The sequence below is a fragment of the Oryctolagus cuniculus genome, chromosome 16 (genome assembly GCF_051225735.1).
Source record: "Oryctolagus cuniculus isolate XC-2025 breed Fujian yellow rabbit chromosome 16, ASM5122573v1, whole genome shotgun sequence".
NCBI classification, from domain to species: Eukaryota; Metazoa; Chordata; class Mammalia; order Lagomorpha; family Leporidae; genus Oryctolagus; species Oryctolagus cuniculus.
The window spans coordinates 24,924,697-24,943,426 of record NC_142882.1 but is presented as its reverse complement, the minus strand read 5'-3'; the positions used below and the strand labels follow the sequence as shown (position 1 = coordinate 24,943,426).

The window sequence follows — 18,730 nt, the reverse complement described above, 5'->3', positions numbered from 1 at the left end:
AGATTAGCATTGTAGATACTCTTCCTCTCCTTCACTTTTTATTTTAGAGATGAGAAATCTGGGGTTTAGAAACTGAGCCCCAAATTAAAAGAAATATTTCCTTTTAAAGATTTATTTTTTTATTTGAAAGGCAGAGTTACAGAGAGGCAGAGGTAGAGAGAGAGAGAGAAGTCTTCCATCCACTGGTTCACTCCCCCAAATGGCTGCAATGGCCATAGTTAAGCTGATTCAAAGTCAGGAGCCAGGAAGCTCTGGGTCTCCAGTGTGGATGCAGAGTCCCAAGCATTTGGGCCATCTTCTACTGCTTTCCCAGGCTAGACCAGAAAGCTGGATTGGAAGTGGAGCAGCAGGGACTTGAACCTGCACCCATGTAGAATGTCAGTGTTGAAGGCAGAGGCTTAGCCCACTATGCCACAGTGCTGGTCCCAAAATATTTCTTTTTTTAAATTTTATTTAATAAATATAATTTTCCAAAGTACACTTTTTGGGTGTTAATAGTCCCCCCCAATAACTTTCCTCTCACCCGCAACCCTCCCATCTCCCACTCCCTCTCCCATTCCATTCGCATCAAAATTCATTTTCAATTATCTTTATATACAGAAGATTAACTTAGTATATATTAAGTAAAGATTTCAACAGTTTGCACCCACACCGAAACACAAAGTGAAAAATACTGTTTGAGTACTAGTTATAGCATTAATTCACCTTGTACAACACATTAAGGATAGAGATCCTACATGAGGAGTAAGTGCACAGCGACTCCTGTTGTTGACTTAACAAATTGACACTCTTGTTTATGGCATCAGAAATCTCCCTAGGCGCTAGTCATGAGTTGCCAAGGCTATGGAAGCCTTTTGAGTTTGTTGACTTCAATCTTATTTAGACAAGGTCATAGTCAAAGTGGAAGTTCTCTCCTCCCTTCAGAGAAAAGTACCCTTCTTTGATGGCCCATTCTTTCCACTGGGATCTCACTCACAGAGATCTTTCATTTAGTTTTTTTTTTTTTTTTTTTTTTGAGAGTGTCTTGACTTTCCATGCCTAAAATAATTTCATGGGCTCTTCAGCCAGATCCGAATGCCTATATTTAACTTTGGTTGGCCTTTAACCTAGACTTTTTAACCATATTTCCGTGGGCAAATTCAATTCTGAACTCTTTCCACCTCGGCTTTCTCTTTGTAAATTGATAATACTGTCTCCAGAATTGACGTAAGGTATAAATGATACAAAGTAAGGCATTTACTCTGTTAATCTGGCCCCTAGAAGATACTTGGCAATGTTAGTCCTGTATCCAGCTCTCCTGTTTTTTTTTTTTTTTTTTTTTTTTGTACTTGGTGAATTAGAGGGTGGTGTGAAATGCTTTGAAAAGAACAACAAACATCAACAAGACACAAATAAAAATTGTATTCTGAAATCTATATGTTAAACTATGCTGTCTACACCTGTGCTAAGAGTTACATTGAAATCATTGTCATTTATTACTTGAGAGAAGCTGCCCAGGAATAAAGCAGCAGGGGGATTTTTCTGAGGGAAACAGCATGTGTGAGGGAACTGGCATTTGGGACTCAGCAGCAGTGGCTGTGAGTTCTTAAGATTTTGTTCAAGAAAGGAAGAACAGCACCTGACCCTTGAGATTTGGGGTGGGAAGGAAGGGAAGGAGGGATGTAAACAAAAGCAAACGCCCTCTGGTTCCCAGCCTGTCTCCACCCACCCCACACTGAAGCCCTAGGAGAGGGCCAGTAAGTCTATCTAGGAATGCCCTGGCCTGGACTCCATTTCCCAGAGTCACCCGGTGCTCTAACGTTTTCCTCTCTGAATGCCTGTGCGTGTGAATGTGGGAGAACGTGCGCATGCGCGTGCCTTTCCCTGTGGCTCAGGGTTGGGAACAGATGAAGTTCATTTACTGGTCAGAGTGTTCCCTGAGAGGCTGCTTTGCTCTTTCTCCCACATTCACTGGGGCGTCTTGCTCTGCAAGTGCAATTGCAGGCATTTGGGGAGCACACACCCCAGACCTACCACCCGCTGCTTCTGTGCTTCTGCATCTGCCACCCGTGGGTCCCAAATTCCAGTGACTTCTCCTGTCCCACACTCTCCACTTTGCTCTCCAGGTGTCCTGAAGAAAGGGGACGTGCTCCTAAGATTTTCCACGGCAAGTATGGAGAATAGGAAGGGGCATCTATGCATGTGTGGGAGAGGGGTGGGTGTGATGGTGGATGTCGGCTCCCAGACATTGATCACTAGCTTCTCAGTGATTCTGGGAGCTTCTCCATCAGAGTCAAGGCTGGGGCCCAGGTGTTGTGTCTCCCACCACCGCTTCCCAGTCTCCCAATGCTCGGCCAGTTCCATGGGCTGCCTCACTCAAATTCTTAAAGTACACAGGACGAGTAACGGCACAAGCAGGGCAGTTGAGAGCAAGGCGAAGGAAGGAGTCCCATTCTCTATATTTAAATAAGCCCAGTTCTCACTTTGGGTGGGTCAAAGAATGTTTTCTGGCTGGGCCTCCTGTTATATCCCATGGTAGTTCCAGCTGGGTGGGCTCGGTGGCCTTCAGCTGGGAGCCTGAGGCAGCAGAGAAGTGGAGATAGAAGATCAGAGTAGGATCTGGCTCATGGCCCCCATGCTGGACCCCGTGGACACATCTGACAGCTGGGGCACCTTGTGTTTGGATGTATATCCCAGCAGCAACATGAAGCTTGTGCAGTAGCTTTGTGCATTGATCTCTCCTCTGTGTTTAATTAACAGACCCTTTTTCAATCTGGAGCTTGAGGCCATGGAAACACAGCTGATTTATTTTCCTGCTATTCAATTTCTGTCTTCACCCCTTCTTTCTTATGTTATTAGGGATGTCAACTGTTATTACCTGCTGCTAATCTCTTTGCAAAGTGAGAAGTGAACTGATTTTTTTTTTTCAGGCAGAATGGACAGTGAGAGAGAGAGAGAGATAGAGAGACAGAGAGAAAGTTCTTCCTTTGCCATTGGTTCACCCTCCAATGGCCGCCGCGGTGGGCATGCTGAGGCCAGTGCACCCCGACTGGGACTAGAACCCGGTGTGCTGGTGCCGCTAGGTGGAGGATTAGCCTATTGAGCCGCGGCACTGGCGTGAACTGAAATTAATGCAAGTCTACCGTGTGTGTTAATAATGAGCTACTTTAATATGGATATTCATAAAGTGGAGAGCTATGAAAACATAAATACAGAAAAGTGCAATTTTTCTCTTCTGGTTCTTTACAGTCACTCAATGCTCCACCAAGCTGGTTATCTTACAGTCCATACAGTTTTAATTAAGAGGGCCAATTACTTTTTAAAAGGAAAATATTTATTTATTTGAAAGGCAGAGTTACAGAGAGGCAAAGGCACAGAGAGAGAGAGAGAGAGGTCTCCCATCTGCTGGTTCACTCCCCAGATGTTCACAATGGCCATACCTGCATGGATCTGAAGTCAGGAGCCAGGAACTTCTTCCAGGTCTCCTACACAGATGCAGGGGACCAAGCACTTGGGTCATCTTCCACTGTTTTCCCAGGCCATAGCAGAGAGCTGGATCAGAAGTGGAGCAGCCAGGTCTCGAACCAGCACCCTTATGGTTTTACCCGCTCAGCCAGAACCCCAGCTTCCAATTACTTTTCTTATTCTGGGTTCTGTGTTTAACCCCATGACATTTTCAACATGGGAGGATATTAGTGATAGATTTTCATAATGACTGTGGTCTGTGTTAGCCTTTGTACAAGGTGTTAACATGAGGAAGAGTAAGGAAGAAAAGAGAAAATATGCCCCTTCCCCCCACAGAGATGCACACACAGTACAGTAAAAGATGTGGCTTTGGGCTGGCACTGTGATTCAGCAGGTTAATCCTCTGCCTGTGGTACCAGCATCTTATATGGGCACTGGTCAAGTACCAGCTGCTCCTCCTCTGATCCAGCTCTCTGCTGTGGCCTGGGAAGGCAGTATAAGAAGGCCCAAGGGCTTTGGCCTCTGCACCCATGCGGGAGACCCAGAAGAAGCTCCTGGCTCCTGGCTTTAGATCAGTGCAGTTCTTCTGGCCATTTTAGCCAACTGGGGAGTGAACTAGCAGAAGGAAGACCTTTCTCTCTGTCTATCTGTCTCACTATCTGTAATTCTACCTCTCAAATAAATAAATCATCTTTACAAAAACAGAGATGTGGCCCTAAAAACTATTGCTATAGACTTTCAGTATAATGAAGTTTTCACTTGATTAACTGAGTGATTCATAGATTCTGTTAGGGTCCTGTTGTCACAAGATTAATAACCTGTGCAACTCATTTACCATAGTAAAAACAGGAAGTAAAAATAGAAAGGGAATCCTGGATAGAGGTTGTTAGGGTAACAGCATTCTTCCTGTCAAACCCAGTGTGTTTTGACCTTTTCCCCCATGTACTCCCTATCACAGTGCTTGTGAGTGGACAAGCAGTTGTGTGTTTCTGCTGAAAAGAGTTGCTTCACACCCAGGAAACAACTGTAAGACACTTTCTCAGCAACTATGTTGTGTGTACATTAATACAAACTTAAAAAAAAGCCAAGAACAGGACTCCTGGAGTACTCAGGCTAACTGACTGTTCTTAGCACATCATTCCCTGCTCTGCTCTAAGTTTCTGGCAAGTTCTTTCAAATTTTTAGGAGAGATATGTTTCACATGAGAGACATAATCTGTTAATGTAGCAGTGATGTCTTTAAGAAAATGTGCCATGTGAGGAAGCAGTCTGATGGTATCCATTCATCTTCCCATTTTTTTTCTGACAGGCAGAGCTAGACAGAGAGAGACAGAAAGGTCTTCCTTCCATTGGTTCACCCCTCAAATGGTCACCACAGCCGGAGTGCTGCACTGATCTGAAGCCAGGAGCCAGGTGCTTCCTCCTGGTCTCCCATGTGGGGGCAGGGCCCAAGCACTTGTGCCATCCTCCATTGCCTTCCTGGGCCACAGCAGAGAGCTGGACTGGAAGAGGAGCAACTAGGACAGGACTGGTGCCCCAACTGGGATTAGAACCCAGAGTACCAGTGCTGCAGGTGGAGGATTAGCCTAGGGAGCTATGGCACTGGCCCATTCATCTTCCCATTAATAACTTTCATTGATGTCTACCACAGGGTGGCAGAAGGCAATCATCCTCTGAATTGCATCAAGCCAGGAGAATTCATCTACAGTTTATCTGAGCTTTCTTTGTATGAGGGAATAACCAAAATATACATTGTATACAGTGTATTTTTTAGATTCATTTTATTTACTTGAAAGGCAAATTTACAGAGAGATTGAAAGAGAGGTCTTCCATCTGTTGGTTCACTCCTCAGATGGCCACAATGACTTGGGCTGGGCCAGGTGAACCCAGGAGCTAGGAGCTTCTTCTGGTTCTCACACTTGATTTCAGGGGCCCAAACACTTGGGCCATCACCCTCTGCTTTCCTAGGTCAATTAGTAGGGAGCTATATTGGAAATGGAGCAGCCAGGTCTTGAACCAGTGCTCATGTGTGGTGCTGGCACTGCCAGGGTCTGCTTAACCTACAACACCAGCCCCATGTGCATTTTTTCAAAGTGTGGGAGGGGTTAATTTTTTTCTAACATGACTCAAAGATTATAATTCGTAGTAGATTATTTTGGTTATATTTTGAGTTTCATTAAATTTCTATATTTTTGAAATTAATGAGTACTAGTAGTTATTTTTTAAAGATTTATTTATTTTACTTGAAAGTCAGAGTTACACACAGAGAGAAGGAGAGGTAGAGAGAGAGAAGATTTCCATCTGCTGGTTCACTCCCCAATTGGCTTCAGTGGTCGGAGCTGTTCCGATCCAAAGCCAGGAGCCAGGAGCTTCTTCTGTGTGGTATTATCTTGTTATCCTTGCTTTGGAGAAACAAACTCTCTCCCATCCCTCATTTAAAATGCTTTTTAAAATAGGTTTATTTTGAGGACTGGCACTGTGGCATGGCAGGTGAGGCTGCCACCTATAGTGCTGGCATCCCATATGGGTGCTTTTTTGAGATCCAGCTTTCTGCTGTGGCCTGGGAAAGCGGTGGAAGATGGCTCAAGTTCTTGGGTTCTGCACCTGCATGGGATATCTGACAGAAGATTCTGGCTCCTGGCTTCAGATAGATCCAGCTCTGGCTATTACAGCCATTTTCAGAATGAATCAGTGCATGGAAGATCACTCTCTGTGCCTCTGCCTCTCTGTAATTCTGCCTTTTAAATAAACAAATAAAATTTTACATGCTACACCACTGCACTGGACCCAAGACCTAACAGGTTTTCTGGGTGCTTATCCTGGGGTTCCCTTGGAGCACTAAGCACAGTTATTCTGTGTGCCTGAATATTTCATGTTCCTTCATATGGAAAAGTTTTTCTCATGTTCTGAGTGATTGGGCTACATGTGCCCATAGTGGAAACTAAAACTTAATTTGGCATTTGAACACCCAGAGTGCTGATTCCTGTAATCTTCTGAATTTAATCAGAAAATGGGTTTTGAAACATTTGGTCTATGGATAGGCAGGGCAGTTTTCCTGGATCCCTGTTAGAATTGATGAACTGATGGTGTTTTTCTACTCCACATTATATTTTGAAATTGACTTCATTTCATTTTCTTAAAATAACTATATTTGAAATTTGCTCCCCCCTTCTGAAATGCTTGTGCTTCTGTCCTCCTTATAACCATGCACATGAGTAGCTCTTTTCATTCTCTTTATGATGCTACAAGAGCAATGAGACAATGCAGCTCTCTCCCCTGGCAGCACATCTTCCTCAGTATGTCTCTTTGATTTAGACCCTTGGTTAACTTGGCTGCACAAAAGGCATATATCTAAACCCAGTGTACCTATTGAATGAAAGTTATCATAAAACAAATATGCTTTGTGGGAGCACATAAACAAGTCTAGCACCTGCTAACACTAACCGATGGAATAAATAAAGGGGAGAGTGATCCAACATGGGAAGTGAGATACTCAGCAGACTCATAGAATGGCAGATGTCCTAAATAGCACTCTGGCCTCAGAATCAGCCCTAAAGGCATTCGGATCTGGCTGAAAAGCCCATGAGAGTATTTCAGGCATGGAAAGCCAAGACACTCTGCAAAAGATCTCTGTGAGTGAGATCCCAGTGGAAAGAACAGGTCTTCAAAGAAGGAGGTACCTTTTTCTGAAGGGAGGAGAGAACCTCCACTTTGACTATGACCTTGTCTAAACAAGATAAGAATCGGAGAACTCAGAGGGCTTCCATAGCCTTGGAAACTCATGACTGGTGCATAGGGAGATTACTGATGCCATAGACAGGAGTGTCAATTGGTAAAGTCAACAACAGGAGTCACTGTGCACTTACTCCTCATGTAGGATCTCTGTCCTTAATGTACTGTGCATTGAGATTTAATGCTATAACGTGTACTCAAACAATATATTTCACTTTGTGTTTCTATGGGGGTGCAAACTGTTGAAATCTTTACTTAATGTATACTAAACTGATCCTCTGTAAAAAAAAAAAAAAAGAAATTATCAACTCCCAACTTGACTCTCACTGGGATTAAACATGACAGTAGGTCTGAAAACAAAAACAAATATGCTTTGTAAACCTCTCATCTGTTGTTTTGAAATGTCTTGTGAATGTGTCTTTTATGTCAGTGTCTGTAAGCTGGAGACTTCCCACTTAAGGCAGAAGGCTGCTGAGGGACAGCACAACTGTAGCTTTGCTCTATTACTTTACTATGGCTACTCTTTCACCCTTTCCCTTTATTTTATTAAGATTTAAAAATTTTAGTTTAAAGGCAGAATTACAGAGAAAGAGGCAGAGACAGAAGGATGGGGATCTTGCATCTGCTGGTTCATTCAAGAGACTGAAATGAATAATGCTGGCCCAGCCTGGAAGTCCAACCAAGTGTTGCACGTTGGTGCAAGGACCCAAGTACTTGTGCCATCTGTTTCTGCTTCGCCAGTTGCATTAGCAGGGAGCTGGACCAGAAGTGGAACAGCTGTGACTCAAACTGGCACTCGTGAGGCTGACATTATGGCACAATGGGGAAAGCCACCATCTGCAATGCCAGCTTCCCAGATGAGCAGCAGTTCATGTCCCAGTTGCTCCACTTCTAACCTAGCTCCCTTCTGATGGCCTGAGAAAAGCAGCAAAGGATGACTTAAGTGTTTGGGCCATTGTAACCCATGTGAGAGACCCAGATGAAGTGCCTGGCTCCTGGTTTCTGTGTGGTTCAGCCCTGGCCATGGCAGCCATCTAAGATGGAAGATCTCTCTCTCTTTTAGCATTTATTTGCAAGGCAAAGATAGAGAAAGGGAGAGAATGAGAAAGAGATTTTCCATCTGCTGGTCTACTAACTAGATGGCTGCAATGGCCAGAACTGGGCCAGGCCCAAGCCAGGTGCCAAGAGCTTCATTCAGGTCTCCCACTTGGCTGTCAAGAACCCAGGTATTGGACCATCTTCTACTTTTCCAGGGCCACTAGCAGAGAAGTGGAGCAGCCAGGACATGAACTGTTGCCTATATGGGATGCCAGCATTGCAGGCAGCAGCTTTACCTGCTAATCCACAATGCCATCCCATCTGACTCTCCCTCCTCTCCATAACTCTGACATCTTTAAGACTGATTTTATTTATTTGACAGAGTTACCGATAGAGATAGAGACAGATAGAGAGGTCTTCAGTCTGCTGGTTCACTCCCCAAATGGCCGCAGTGGCCAGATCTGAGCTAATCTGAAGCCAGGAGCCAGTAGCTTCTTCTGGATCTCCCATGTGGATATAGGGGGCCAAGGACTTGGGCCATGCTGTGCCACTTTCCCAAGCACATTAGCAGGCAGCTGGATTGGAAGTGGAGCAGCCAAGACCCAACCGGTGACCATATGGGATGCCGGCCAGGGCCTCAACCAGCTGTGCCACAGCACCAGCCCCCAAAACTTTGACATTCAAATAAATGAATCTTTTTTAAAGGGTGGACACACATATTGGATCCCAGCATTTGATTTGGTGGTGGCTTAATCCACTGTGCCACAAAGCCAGCCCCACCCTTTATCCTTCCGATGACTTGTGTGTCAAGATCTTGGTAATACCTGCTGAACAAATGTTGGTATTATGTTAGACTGTTCTGTTTTATTTTGGTTCTCATTTGTTGAGTTTATTTTGGCTGTCCCTTTTGGGTAGCAATCTGTGATGTCATCAGTGGCTAAAGCTGCCATGTGTTAGGCTGGCACTGATTCTACCTTTCCATCTCTTCAAATAGAAGTGGAATATGAAATCCTCTCAAAACTAACATGCTACAAAGTAACAACTGGAAATCAAGCTTCCTTCCTTCTCACCTAACAGACTCAACTGGTCTCTGTGTTTCTCATTTTAGCCCAAATCTGTATCAGATTTCTAGAGCAGAAGGAAGCTTATTTTTTAAGGCAGAATTCATAGATGTGGTTGTCCATTCACCTCTGAGAATTAAAGCCATAACTCTGCTTTTTGACTTGTTTTCAGTTTGTGGTGGTGCCATCTCTCACAGGAAGACAGATTCCTCACAGAAGAATACACCTAGGTGGAGAAAAATTTATGGAGTGGGTTTTCCAAAGTGAAATGGAATTCTGGCCTGGACATCTTTGAGATCGTGATTAGCAGAGTGGGGAAATTCTTAGCTATGTCCATTCACACCTTTTCCTTTTGTGTTCAATGTATTCCTCCCTTACATAGTGCTCTGTGCTCTCCTTCTGTTGCACACACACAAGGCGTGTCTGTGATTGAGGCTGTTTGTGTACCACTGCAGTATCTGGAGTTGCCTTTGTCTCCCTCTCTAATCAGAAACTCAGATGCAAAGTGGGGAGGGGACTGTCACCCTGCCACACAGGGTTTGGGCCCCTTGCTCCTTTACTTTTCCTCAGTGCAGGAGCAGCCTTAAACAGAGCTGTACTGGGTAGTATTATTTCTTTTGGATTTGAATGTTTGGATAGCTAAAGAAATAAATATTTTTTTCTTATAGAATGGATTGAGGAGACACTATATAAAGTCAGCAGCAACTTTCTTGGCTCCTGTTACATGTCAAGATGAGTCAGAATATTTAGGGCCATTTGTTAATTTTTTTAAAAAATTAAAAATATTTATTTATTTGAAAGGCAGAGTTAGAGAGAGAGAGAGAGCTAGAGAGAGAGAGAGATGTAAATCATTTATCCACTATTTCACACCCCTAATGGCCACAACAGCTGGGGTTGGAGCTGGATTAAAGTCAGGAGCCAGTATCTTCTTCCACATTTCCCATGTGGGAGTAGGAGCACAAGCACCATCCTTTGCGGTTTTCCTAGGCACATGAAGGAGCTGGATCAGAAATAGAGCAACTGGGACAAGAACTCATGCACAATATGGAACAGCAGCATCACAGGCAATGGCTTTCCCACTATGCTCTACTGTCTGCTTTTAAAATTATTTTTATTTATTATTATTATTATTATTTATTTCATTTTGTTTTCTTTGAGTTAGAGAGATGCAGAGGCAGAGAGAGAGGGAGAAACGTCTTCCATCTTCTGGTTTACTCCCCAGATGGCTGCAATGCTGGAGCTACCCCAAACTGAAGCCAAGAGCTGGGAGCCTCTTCCAGTTATCCCACATGGGTTCAGGGGCCCACGGACTTGGGTCATCTTCTACTGCTTCCCCAGACCTTAGAAGAGAGCTGGATTAGAAATGGAGCAGCCGAGACTCAAAGCAGCACCCATAAGGGATGCCAGCAATGCAGGCAGCAGCTTTTCCTGCTAGGACACAGTACCAGCCCCTCTATTGCCTGTTTTATGGAAATATATGTTTAAGGGATATTAGAAGGCCATTCAGGCCCTTCCTACAAAACATTTTGCAATAATGATTGACGGTCTACAAGACTGGTTTGAAAGGGAGAGAACTGCAGGGACAGAGAGGCAGTGATATTGAAAGGGTATGAGGAACAAGGGAAGGCAGGAAGGCCAGAACAAATCTGGAAAAGTACTCCAAAGAATAAAGTAATAGGACACAGGTTATTTGTGCAGATTGCCAAAATGAACCATTTCTATTTTAGGGTTTTCCTTTTTTTAAATTAGAGATAATTTCTAACATAATTTGTGATATACTTGACTCACTTTTCAGTTTTCTTCTTACAGATACAATGTGTTTATAAGATGTAGAGGGGATGGTACTGTGGCACTGGCACCCCATATGGGCACCAGTTCTAGCCCCAGCTGCTCCTCTTCTGATCAAGCTCTCAGCTATGGACTGGGAAAATAGTAGAAGATGGCTCAAGTACTTAGGCCCCTTTACCCAAGGGGGGACAGAGAAGAAGCTCCTGGCTCCTGGTTTCAGACCAGTGCAGCTCCATCTGTGAGAGCCATTTGGGGAGTGAACCAGCAGATGGAAGACTTTTATCTCTGTCTCTTCCTCTCACTGTCTATAATTTGATCTCTCAAATAAATAAAATGTGAAAAAATAAGATATAGAAAAGTACTGTAATTAAATGCAATAGTACACTCCTAAATATGCAGTTACCATTAAATTTTTGTTGAGAAAGGGATGAGCTTGGCTTTATGTGTGTCTTGCTTAGAGCAGAATTTTTATGACTAATGATAGGATTAAGAGTCAAAGGTCTGTACTAGTTGATAGAATTAAAAAGGTGAGAATATCCCAACATGGGAAGTGGGATACACAGCAGACTCATAGAATGGCGGATGCCCTAAACAGCACTCTGGCCTCAGAATCAGCCCTTAAGGCATTCAGATATGGCTGAAAAGCCTGTGAGAGTATTTCAGGCATGGAAAGCCAAGACACTCTGTAAAAAAAAAAAAATGAAAGATCTCCACGAGTGAGATCCCATTTGAAAGAACAAGTCATCAAAGAAGGAGGTGCTTTTCTCTGAAGGGAGGAGAGAACTTCCACTTTGACTATGATCTTGTCTAAATATGATCAGAGTCAGTGAACTCAAAAGGCTTCCATAGCCTTGGCAACTCATGACTAGAGCCTAGGGTGATTACTGATGCCATAAACAAGAGTGTCAAATTGTTAAGTCAACAACAGGAGTCACTGTGCACTTACTCCTCATGTAGGATCTCTGTCCTTAGTGTGCTGTACATTGAGATTTAATGCTATAACTAGTACTCAAACAGTATTTTTCACTTTGTGTTTCTATGTGGGTGCAAACGGTTGAAATGTTTACTTAATATATGCTAAACTGATCTGTATATAAAGAGAATCAAAAAAGAATCTTGATGTGAATGGAAGGGGAGACAGAGTGGGGGATGGGAGGGTTGTGGGTGGGAGGGAAGATATGGGGGGAAGCCATTGTAATCCTTTGGAAATTTATATTCATTATATAAAAGTTAAAAAATAAAATAAATAAAAAAAGAAATGAAAATGTCCTGAAGACAGTAAAAGTCATCATGACTGAGCACTGAGGAATCTATTGAAATGATTACATTTTAAAAGATTTATTTATATATTTGAAAGGTAGTGTTAGAGTGAGAAAGGGAGACACTGATCTCTCTGCTTTGTTCTCCTCCAGAATGGCTACAATGACTGGGGCTAGACCAGGCTGATCTCGTAAGATAGGAGCTTCTTCCAGATATCACATGGGTTCAGGGGCCCAAGCATCTGGGCAAGCCTTTGCTGCTTTCCCAGACACATTAGCAGGGAGCTGGATAAGTTTGGATCATCAATATCTATGACATCTTCCTTGCAGTACAAGGATATAGAACCCATCTGGCACAATTAACATCCTATTTATGGATGGGCCAACTATAACAGCTTCCAACTCTCAACACATGGACTAGATGGGTTCTGAGAAATTGTGTTATAATAGATATTAATCCATAACTCTTGGTTTAAGCTTTTGTTAGCAGATAATGGCTGTGACTACTTTGGGTCTCTGGATTGTCACCAGTGAAGGCATTCCGATTAACAGTAATGAGATCAACAGTCAGCAGAATGGTGTCCAGCTGAACTTAAATGGTTTTTCTATTTTATTGTTAGAATAGTGACCTCCTGCAGTACCCTGGCATCTGGATGTAGACAGTAGACATTGGAAGCCATCCCCTTTGCCAAATGGAGTATGTCAAGTTTGGGTCCATCATATATTAAGGAGGCCATAGTAGCCATTCTCTTGTTTTACTGTTCTATATCCATGGCCAAAATTCTACTAGACAACAAGGTTTGGAGAATCACAGGCTCAAGGTGTGTAGGTGACTGTTTTTCCAGTATAGCACAGTTAATAGCCATCTAATTTAATTTTACTGGCACATAGCAAGGTTCCAAGAGAGGCTATTCCTTGCATCACAGCCCTTGAGAAGTAATGGATATCATAACTGATCCAAAGAATTTAGAAGGCATATGAGCTCCACAAGTGAAGAAGTCACTGAGAGCACTAATGAGAGTGCCTACAGAATTCAATTTGACTGATTTTAGCACTTTTCATTGGAAGGGGGGCCATGTAAGCTGGGCTGATTTGTAGCATCCATGACAAATAATTTTTTAAAGGAAGCATGCATTGCACCAAAACCCAGGAAGGACTAAAAGGCATTACTATTGTATGTTCTTCAAAGGCATGTCAAATAGTCTCATTCAGCTTTCCTGATAAAAGCTGGGTACAGTTAAATTCTTTGCAAAAATTATGTTTGATGGCAAAGTCAATGAAATGCTCATGTATACCCTAGAAAAAGTATCTTTTCAAAGTGAAGGCAAACTAGACTGAGGAGCTGTTGGAAAAGCTTTGAGCAAAACACATTTTCCACTTTTGTAATAATTAAGACAGGTCCTGAAATCTGGTATTGTGATGCCTCCGGCTTTGTTTTTGTTGTACAAGATTGCTTTAGCTATTTGAGGTCTCCTGTGTCTCCATATGAATTTCAGCATGATTTTTTCCAAATCTGAGAAGATTGTCTTCAGTATTTTGATTGGTATTGCATTGAATCTATAAATTGCTTTTGGAAGTATGGATATTTTGATGATATTGATTCTTCCAATCTATAAGCATGGAAGATTTTTCCATTTTTTGGTATCCTCTTCTATTCCTTTCTTTAAGATTTTGTAATTCTCATCGTAGAGATCCTTAACGTCCTTCGTTAAGTTTATTCCAAGGTATTTAATTGTTTTTGTAGCTATTTTGAATGGGATTGATCTTACCAGTTCATTCTCAGCCATGGCATTGCCTGTATATACAAAGGCTGTTGATTTTGTGCATTGATTTTATATCATGCTACTTTGCCAAACTCTTCTATGAGTTCCAATAGTCTCTCAGTAGAGTTCCTTGGATCCCCTTATTAAAGAACCATATCATCTGCAAAGAGGGATAGTTTGAGTTCTTCCTTCCCAATTTGTATCCCTTTAATTTCTTTTTCTTTCCTAATGGCTCCGGATAAAACTTTCAAACTATATTGAATAGCAGTGGTGAGCGTGGGCATCCCTGTCTGGTGCCAGATCTCAGTGGAAATGCTTTCAACTTTTCCCCATTCAATAGGATGTTGGCCATGGGTTTTTCATAAATTGCTTTAATTGTATTGAGGAATTTTCCTCATATAACCAGTTTGCTTGGAGTTTTCATCATGAAAGGGTATTGTATTTATCGAGTGCTTACTCTGCATCTATTGAGATAATCATATGGTTTTTCTTCTGCAATCTGTTAATGTGGTGTATCACACTGATTGATTTGCGAACACTGAATCATCCCTGCATACCAGGGCTGAATCCCACCTGGTGTGGGTGGATGATCTTTCAGATGTGTTGTTGCATTCTATTGGCCAAAATTTTATTGAGGATTTTTGTGTCTATGTTGATCAGGGATATTGGTCTGTAATTGTCTTTCAGTGCTGCATTTTTTTTTCCGGCTTAGGAATTAAGGTGATGCTGGCTTCATAGAAAGAATTTGGGAGGATTCCCTCTTTTTCTATTGTTCTGAGTAGTTTGAGAAGAATTGGAGTTAGTTCTTCTTTAAATGTCTGGTAGAATTCAGCAGTGAATCCATCTGGTCCTGGGCTTTTCTTTGTTGGGAGGGCCTTTATTACTGTTTCAATTTCTGTCTCAGTTATGGGTCTGTTTAGGTTTTTGATGTCTTCCTGGTTCAATTTAGGTAGGTTGGATGTGTCCAGGAACCTATCCATTTCTGATAGATTTTCCTGTTTGCTGGCATACAGGTCCTTGTAGTAATTTCTGATGATTCTTTTTATTTCTGTGGTGTCTGTTGTTACGTTTCCTTTCTCATTTCTGATTTTATTGATTTGGGTCTTTTCCCTTCATTTTTAGTAGTTGGGCCAACGGGGTGTCACTTTGGTTTATTTTTTCAAAAAACCAGCTCCTCCTCGTTTGGCTGATTTTTTGGAATGTTTTTCTTGATTCAATCCTGTTGATTTCTTCTCTGATTTTAATGATTTCTCTTCTACTAGTTTTGGGTCTGGTTTGCTTCAGTTTTTCTAGATCCTTGAGATGCATTGAAAGCTCATTTATTTAGTGCCTTTCCAATTTCTTGATGTAGGCACCTATTGCTATAAACTTTCCTCTTATCACTGCTTTTGCTGTATCCCATAAGTTTTGGTATGTTGTGTTGTTATCCTCATTTACTTACAGAAAGTTTTTGATTTCTCTTTTGATTTCTTCTATGACCCATTGTTCATTCAGCAGCATGTTGTTCAATCTCCATGTGTTTGCATATGCTCTAGGGATTCCTGAGTTGCTAATTTCCAACTTCATTCCTCTATGGTCTGAGAAGCTGCATGGTATGATTCTAATTCTTTTGAATTTGCTGAGGCTTGCTTTATGGCCTAGTATGTGGTCAGTCCTAGAGTAGGTTCCATGCAGTGCTGAGAAAAATGTGTATTCTGGAACTGTAAGATGAAAAGTTCTGTAGATATCTGTTAGATCCATTTGGGTTATAGTGCCAATTAAGTCTGCTGTTTCCTTTTTGATCTTCTGTACAGTTTATCTGTCTATTTCTGAGAGTGGAGTATTGAAGTCCCCCATACTATTGTATTGGGGTCTAAGTCTCCCTTTAAGTCCCATAACAAATTTTTAAATAAACCAGTGCCCTGTAATAAGGTGCATACATATTTATAATTGTTACATCTTCCTGTTGAATTGATCCCTTATCATTATATAAAGCCCCTCTTTGTCTCTCTTAACAGTTTTTGTGTTAACATTTATTTTATCTGATATTACAATGGCTACACCAGCTCTTTTTTCATTTCTGTTATCATGGAATATCTTTTTCAAACCTTCCACTTTTAATCTGCATCCATCTTTGTTGGAAAGATGTGTTTCTTTAAGCAGCAAATAGATGGCTTTTGTTCCTTAATCCACTCAACCAGTCTGTCTTTTAACTGGACAGTTGAGGCCATTAGTAACTTTGCCCTGCCATTTGCCAAAGATATTTTCTAATATGTGCTTTGAACTTCCTATGATCTTTTACTGTGAGGTTTTCTTCCTTTACCTTCTTTCATACTGATGGCCGTGTTTCTGTGTGTAACACATCTTAAACATCTTTTGCAGGGCTGGACGAGTGGTGACAATTTCTTTCAATTTCTGTTTGCTATGAAAGGACTTTATTTCATCCTCATTCACAAATTTGAGCTTTGAAGGATATAATATTCTGGGCTGGCAGTTTTTCTCTCTTAGTATCTGGGCTATATCTTGCCATTCCCTGCCATCCTGTAGGGTTTCTGATGAGAAGTCTGTTGTGAGTCTAATTGGAGATCCTCTGAGAGTAATCTGACATTTCTCTCTTGCACATTTTAGAATCTTTTCTTTGTATTTCACTGTGGTGAGTTTGATTACAACGTGTTGTGATGCGGATCGCTTCTGGTCATGTTTACTAGGAGTTCTATGAGCTTCCTGTGCTAGGATGTCTCTGTTCTTCTCCAAACCCTGGAAGTTTTCTGCTTGTATCTCTCTGAAAAGGCCTTCTAATCCTTTCTCTCTCTCCATGCCTTCAGGAACTCCTAGAACCTAAATGTTTTTTTTTTAATAGTATCCTGTAGATTCCCAACAATATTTTTTAGATTTCTAATTTCCTCTTCTTTCCTTTGGATTGACTGTATACTTTCTTGTGCTCTGTCTTCAAAGTCCGATATTCTCTCTTCTGCTTCACTCATTCTGCTTTTAAGGCTCTCTAATGTGTTTGTCATTTGATCTATTGAATTCTTCATTTCATTATGATTTCTCATCACTATCACAGTTTCATGTTCTACTAGTTTTTCATTTCACTTTGATTCCTCCTTAAGATTTCATTTTCATGAGAGAGAAAATGTCCATTAAGGATTTCTGAAGTTCAAGAATTTGTTTTTGAGAACTTCTCAATGTTGTTTTCATAAATTTTTTGAATCCGTATCTTGTGTTTCTTCTATCTCATCATCTTCCTAATCTTGAATTGGGGTGTCTTGTTCATTTGGGGGTGTTATGATGTCTTTTTTTCTTGATTCCTGAGTTTCTACATTCATTGCTTGGCATTGTGAAGATATTCTTTGGTTTCCCTCTCTCTCTCTCTTTTTTTTTTTTTTTTGCTGTGGTTGTTTTTTTCTTATACATTGACTCTAGATTAAGTGGACTGTCTGCTTTTGATGGATTCTTAGAGGCTTGTGATGGGTGTGGCCACAGAGCTCTGTTTGGTTCTTCAGGGTTAATGGTGACACACCCAGGTTAGGCATGCTAAATATTCCCTTTCTCTCCTTTTTTTTAATTCAGAAGGGAAGTAATTCCACACAGCTGAGTGTAATTGAAGGCAGTCATTGTCTGAGCTCTGGCCCCTGTGGGTATAATATTCGTCTGATCTGTCACAAGGACCACCCAAAGGATCTCTGCAGTCCTCAGTGTAAGCTCACATTTCCCTGCAATCTCTCATAAGGTTGCCAAGTTTACCAAGTTTGTGGCGTCTCCTGAGAGTACTCACGTCTCAGGCACTCCATGAGTTCTCTCACACACCCTCAGCTTTGTTTTTTTTTTTTTTCACAGTCTCAGTTCATAAGCTCCACACATTCACTAGGTCCTAACCTCCTGTTATTTCTCCCCACCAGAGTCAGGTTTTTCTGTTTGGCTTAGGGCAGGCACAGCCCTGAGGTGGCATAGCTTTTATGTATATCCAGAATGGTGCCTGCTCTTTGTCTTGCTCACCTTTGTAAGGTGAGTGATAAAAAGAATCGTGTCCATACTGGTCCCTTTTATTTTATTTTATTTATTTTTTTCTCTCCTCTAGTTAGACTGGTGGACTTTCCCCCATGGGGATTCAAGCCTCATTCCCTCTAGGCTCTTCCTGCTGCTTCCCCACCAGTGTCTCAGGCTACTGAGGTTTCACCTCACCTTCCTTTCCAGAGCTGGTGCATAGACTTGGCAGCTGGGGTCCTGAGCCGTGGGCACCTGTGTCCTCCACATAGGTTCACCATGTCCCACTACTTCTGGAAGAGTTTCCTCTGAGTTTTTCCTGTAACTCTTCCCTGAAACTACAGTATCTCCACTTTTATTAAACTATCTTTTCCTGGATTATCAGTGTGCTCCCTCCCTATTCCACCATCTTGGAGGACTCCTTCCCCCTGTATTCTAATAGTCCTCCCTGGTAGCTCAAGGAAGTTTTGCCAGGATCTTTGTAAAAAAGATGAAACATATTGTATTTCAGGAGAAAAGTGCTTTGTGTAGTGTCACATGATTTGTAAATACCTGGCACCCTAACTTCTGTCTAATGTTCTCCACTTTGCGACACTTAATTAAAAAACATTTATTTTTCAGATCCATTTCAGAAATTGTCACCAGTTCAAATAGTATTGCCTTAGAAAATTTTCCTGAGC

General features: G+C 41.8%; 1 protein-coding gene across 3 annotated transcripts in view; it reads left to right on the top strand.

Annotated features, from left to right (window-relative positions):
• The first annotated feature begins 1,714 nt into the window (after positions 1-1,714).
• The window catches only part of LOC149121611 (uncharacterized), a 51,735-nt gene continuing 34,719 nt past the window's right edge, over positions 1,715-18,730 (top strand). For 2 of the 3 annotated variants that reach the window (XR_016223427.1, XR_016223428.1), the window contains exon 1: positions 1,779-2,146. Coding sequence is in view for 1 of the 3 variants with exons in the window: in XM_089316566.1 (XP_089172692.1) it covers positions 1,814-2,146 (333 nt within the window). In the remaining 2 variants the exon portion in view is untranslated. Of the gene's footprint in view, positions 2,147-18,730 lie in introns of all 3 variants that reach the window. The other variant, XM_089316566.1, reaches the window with a different exon arrangement.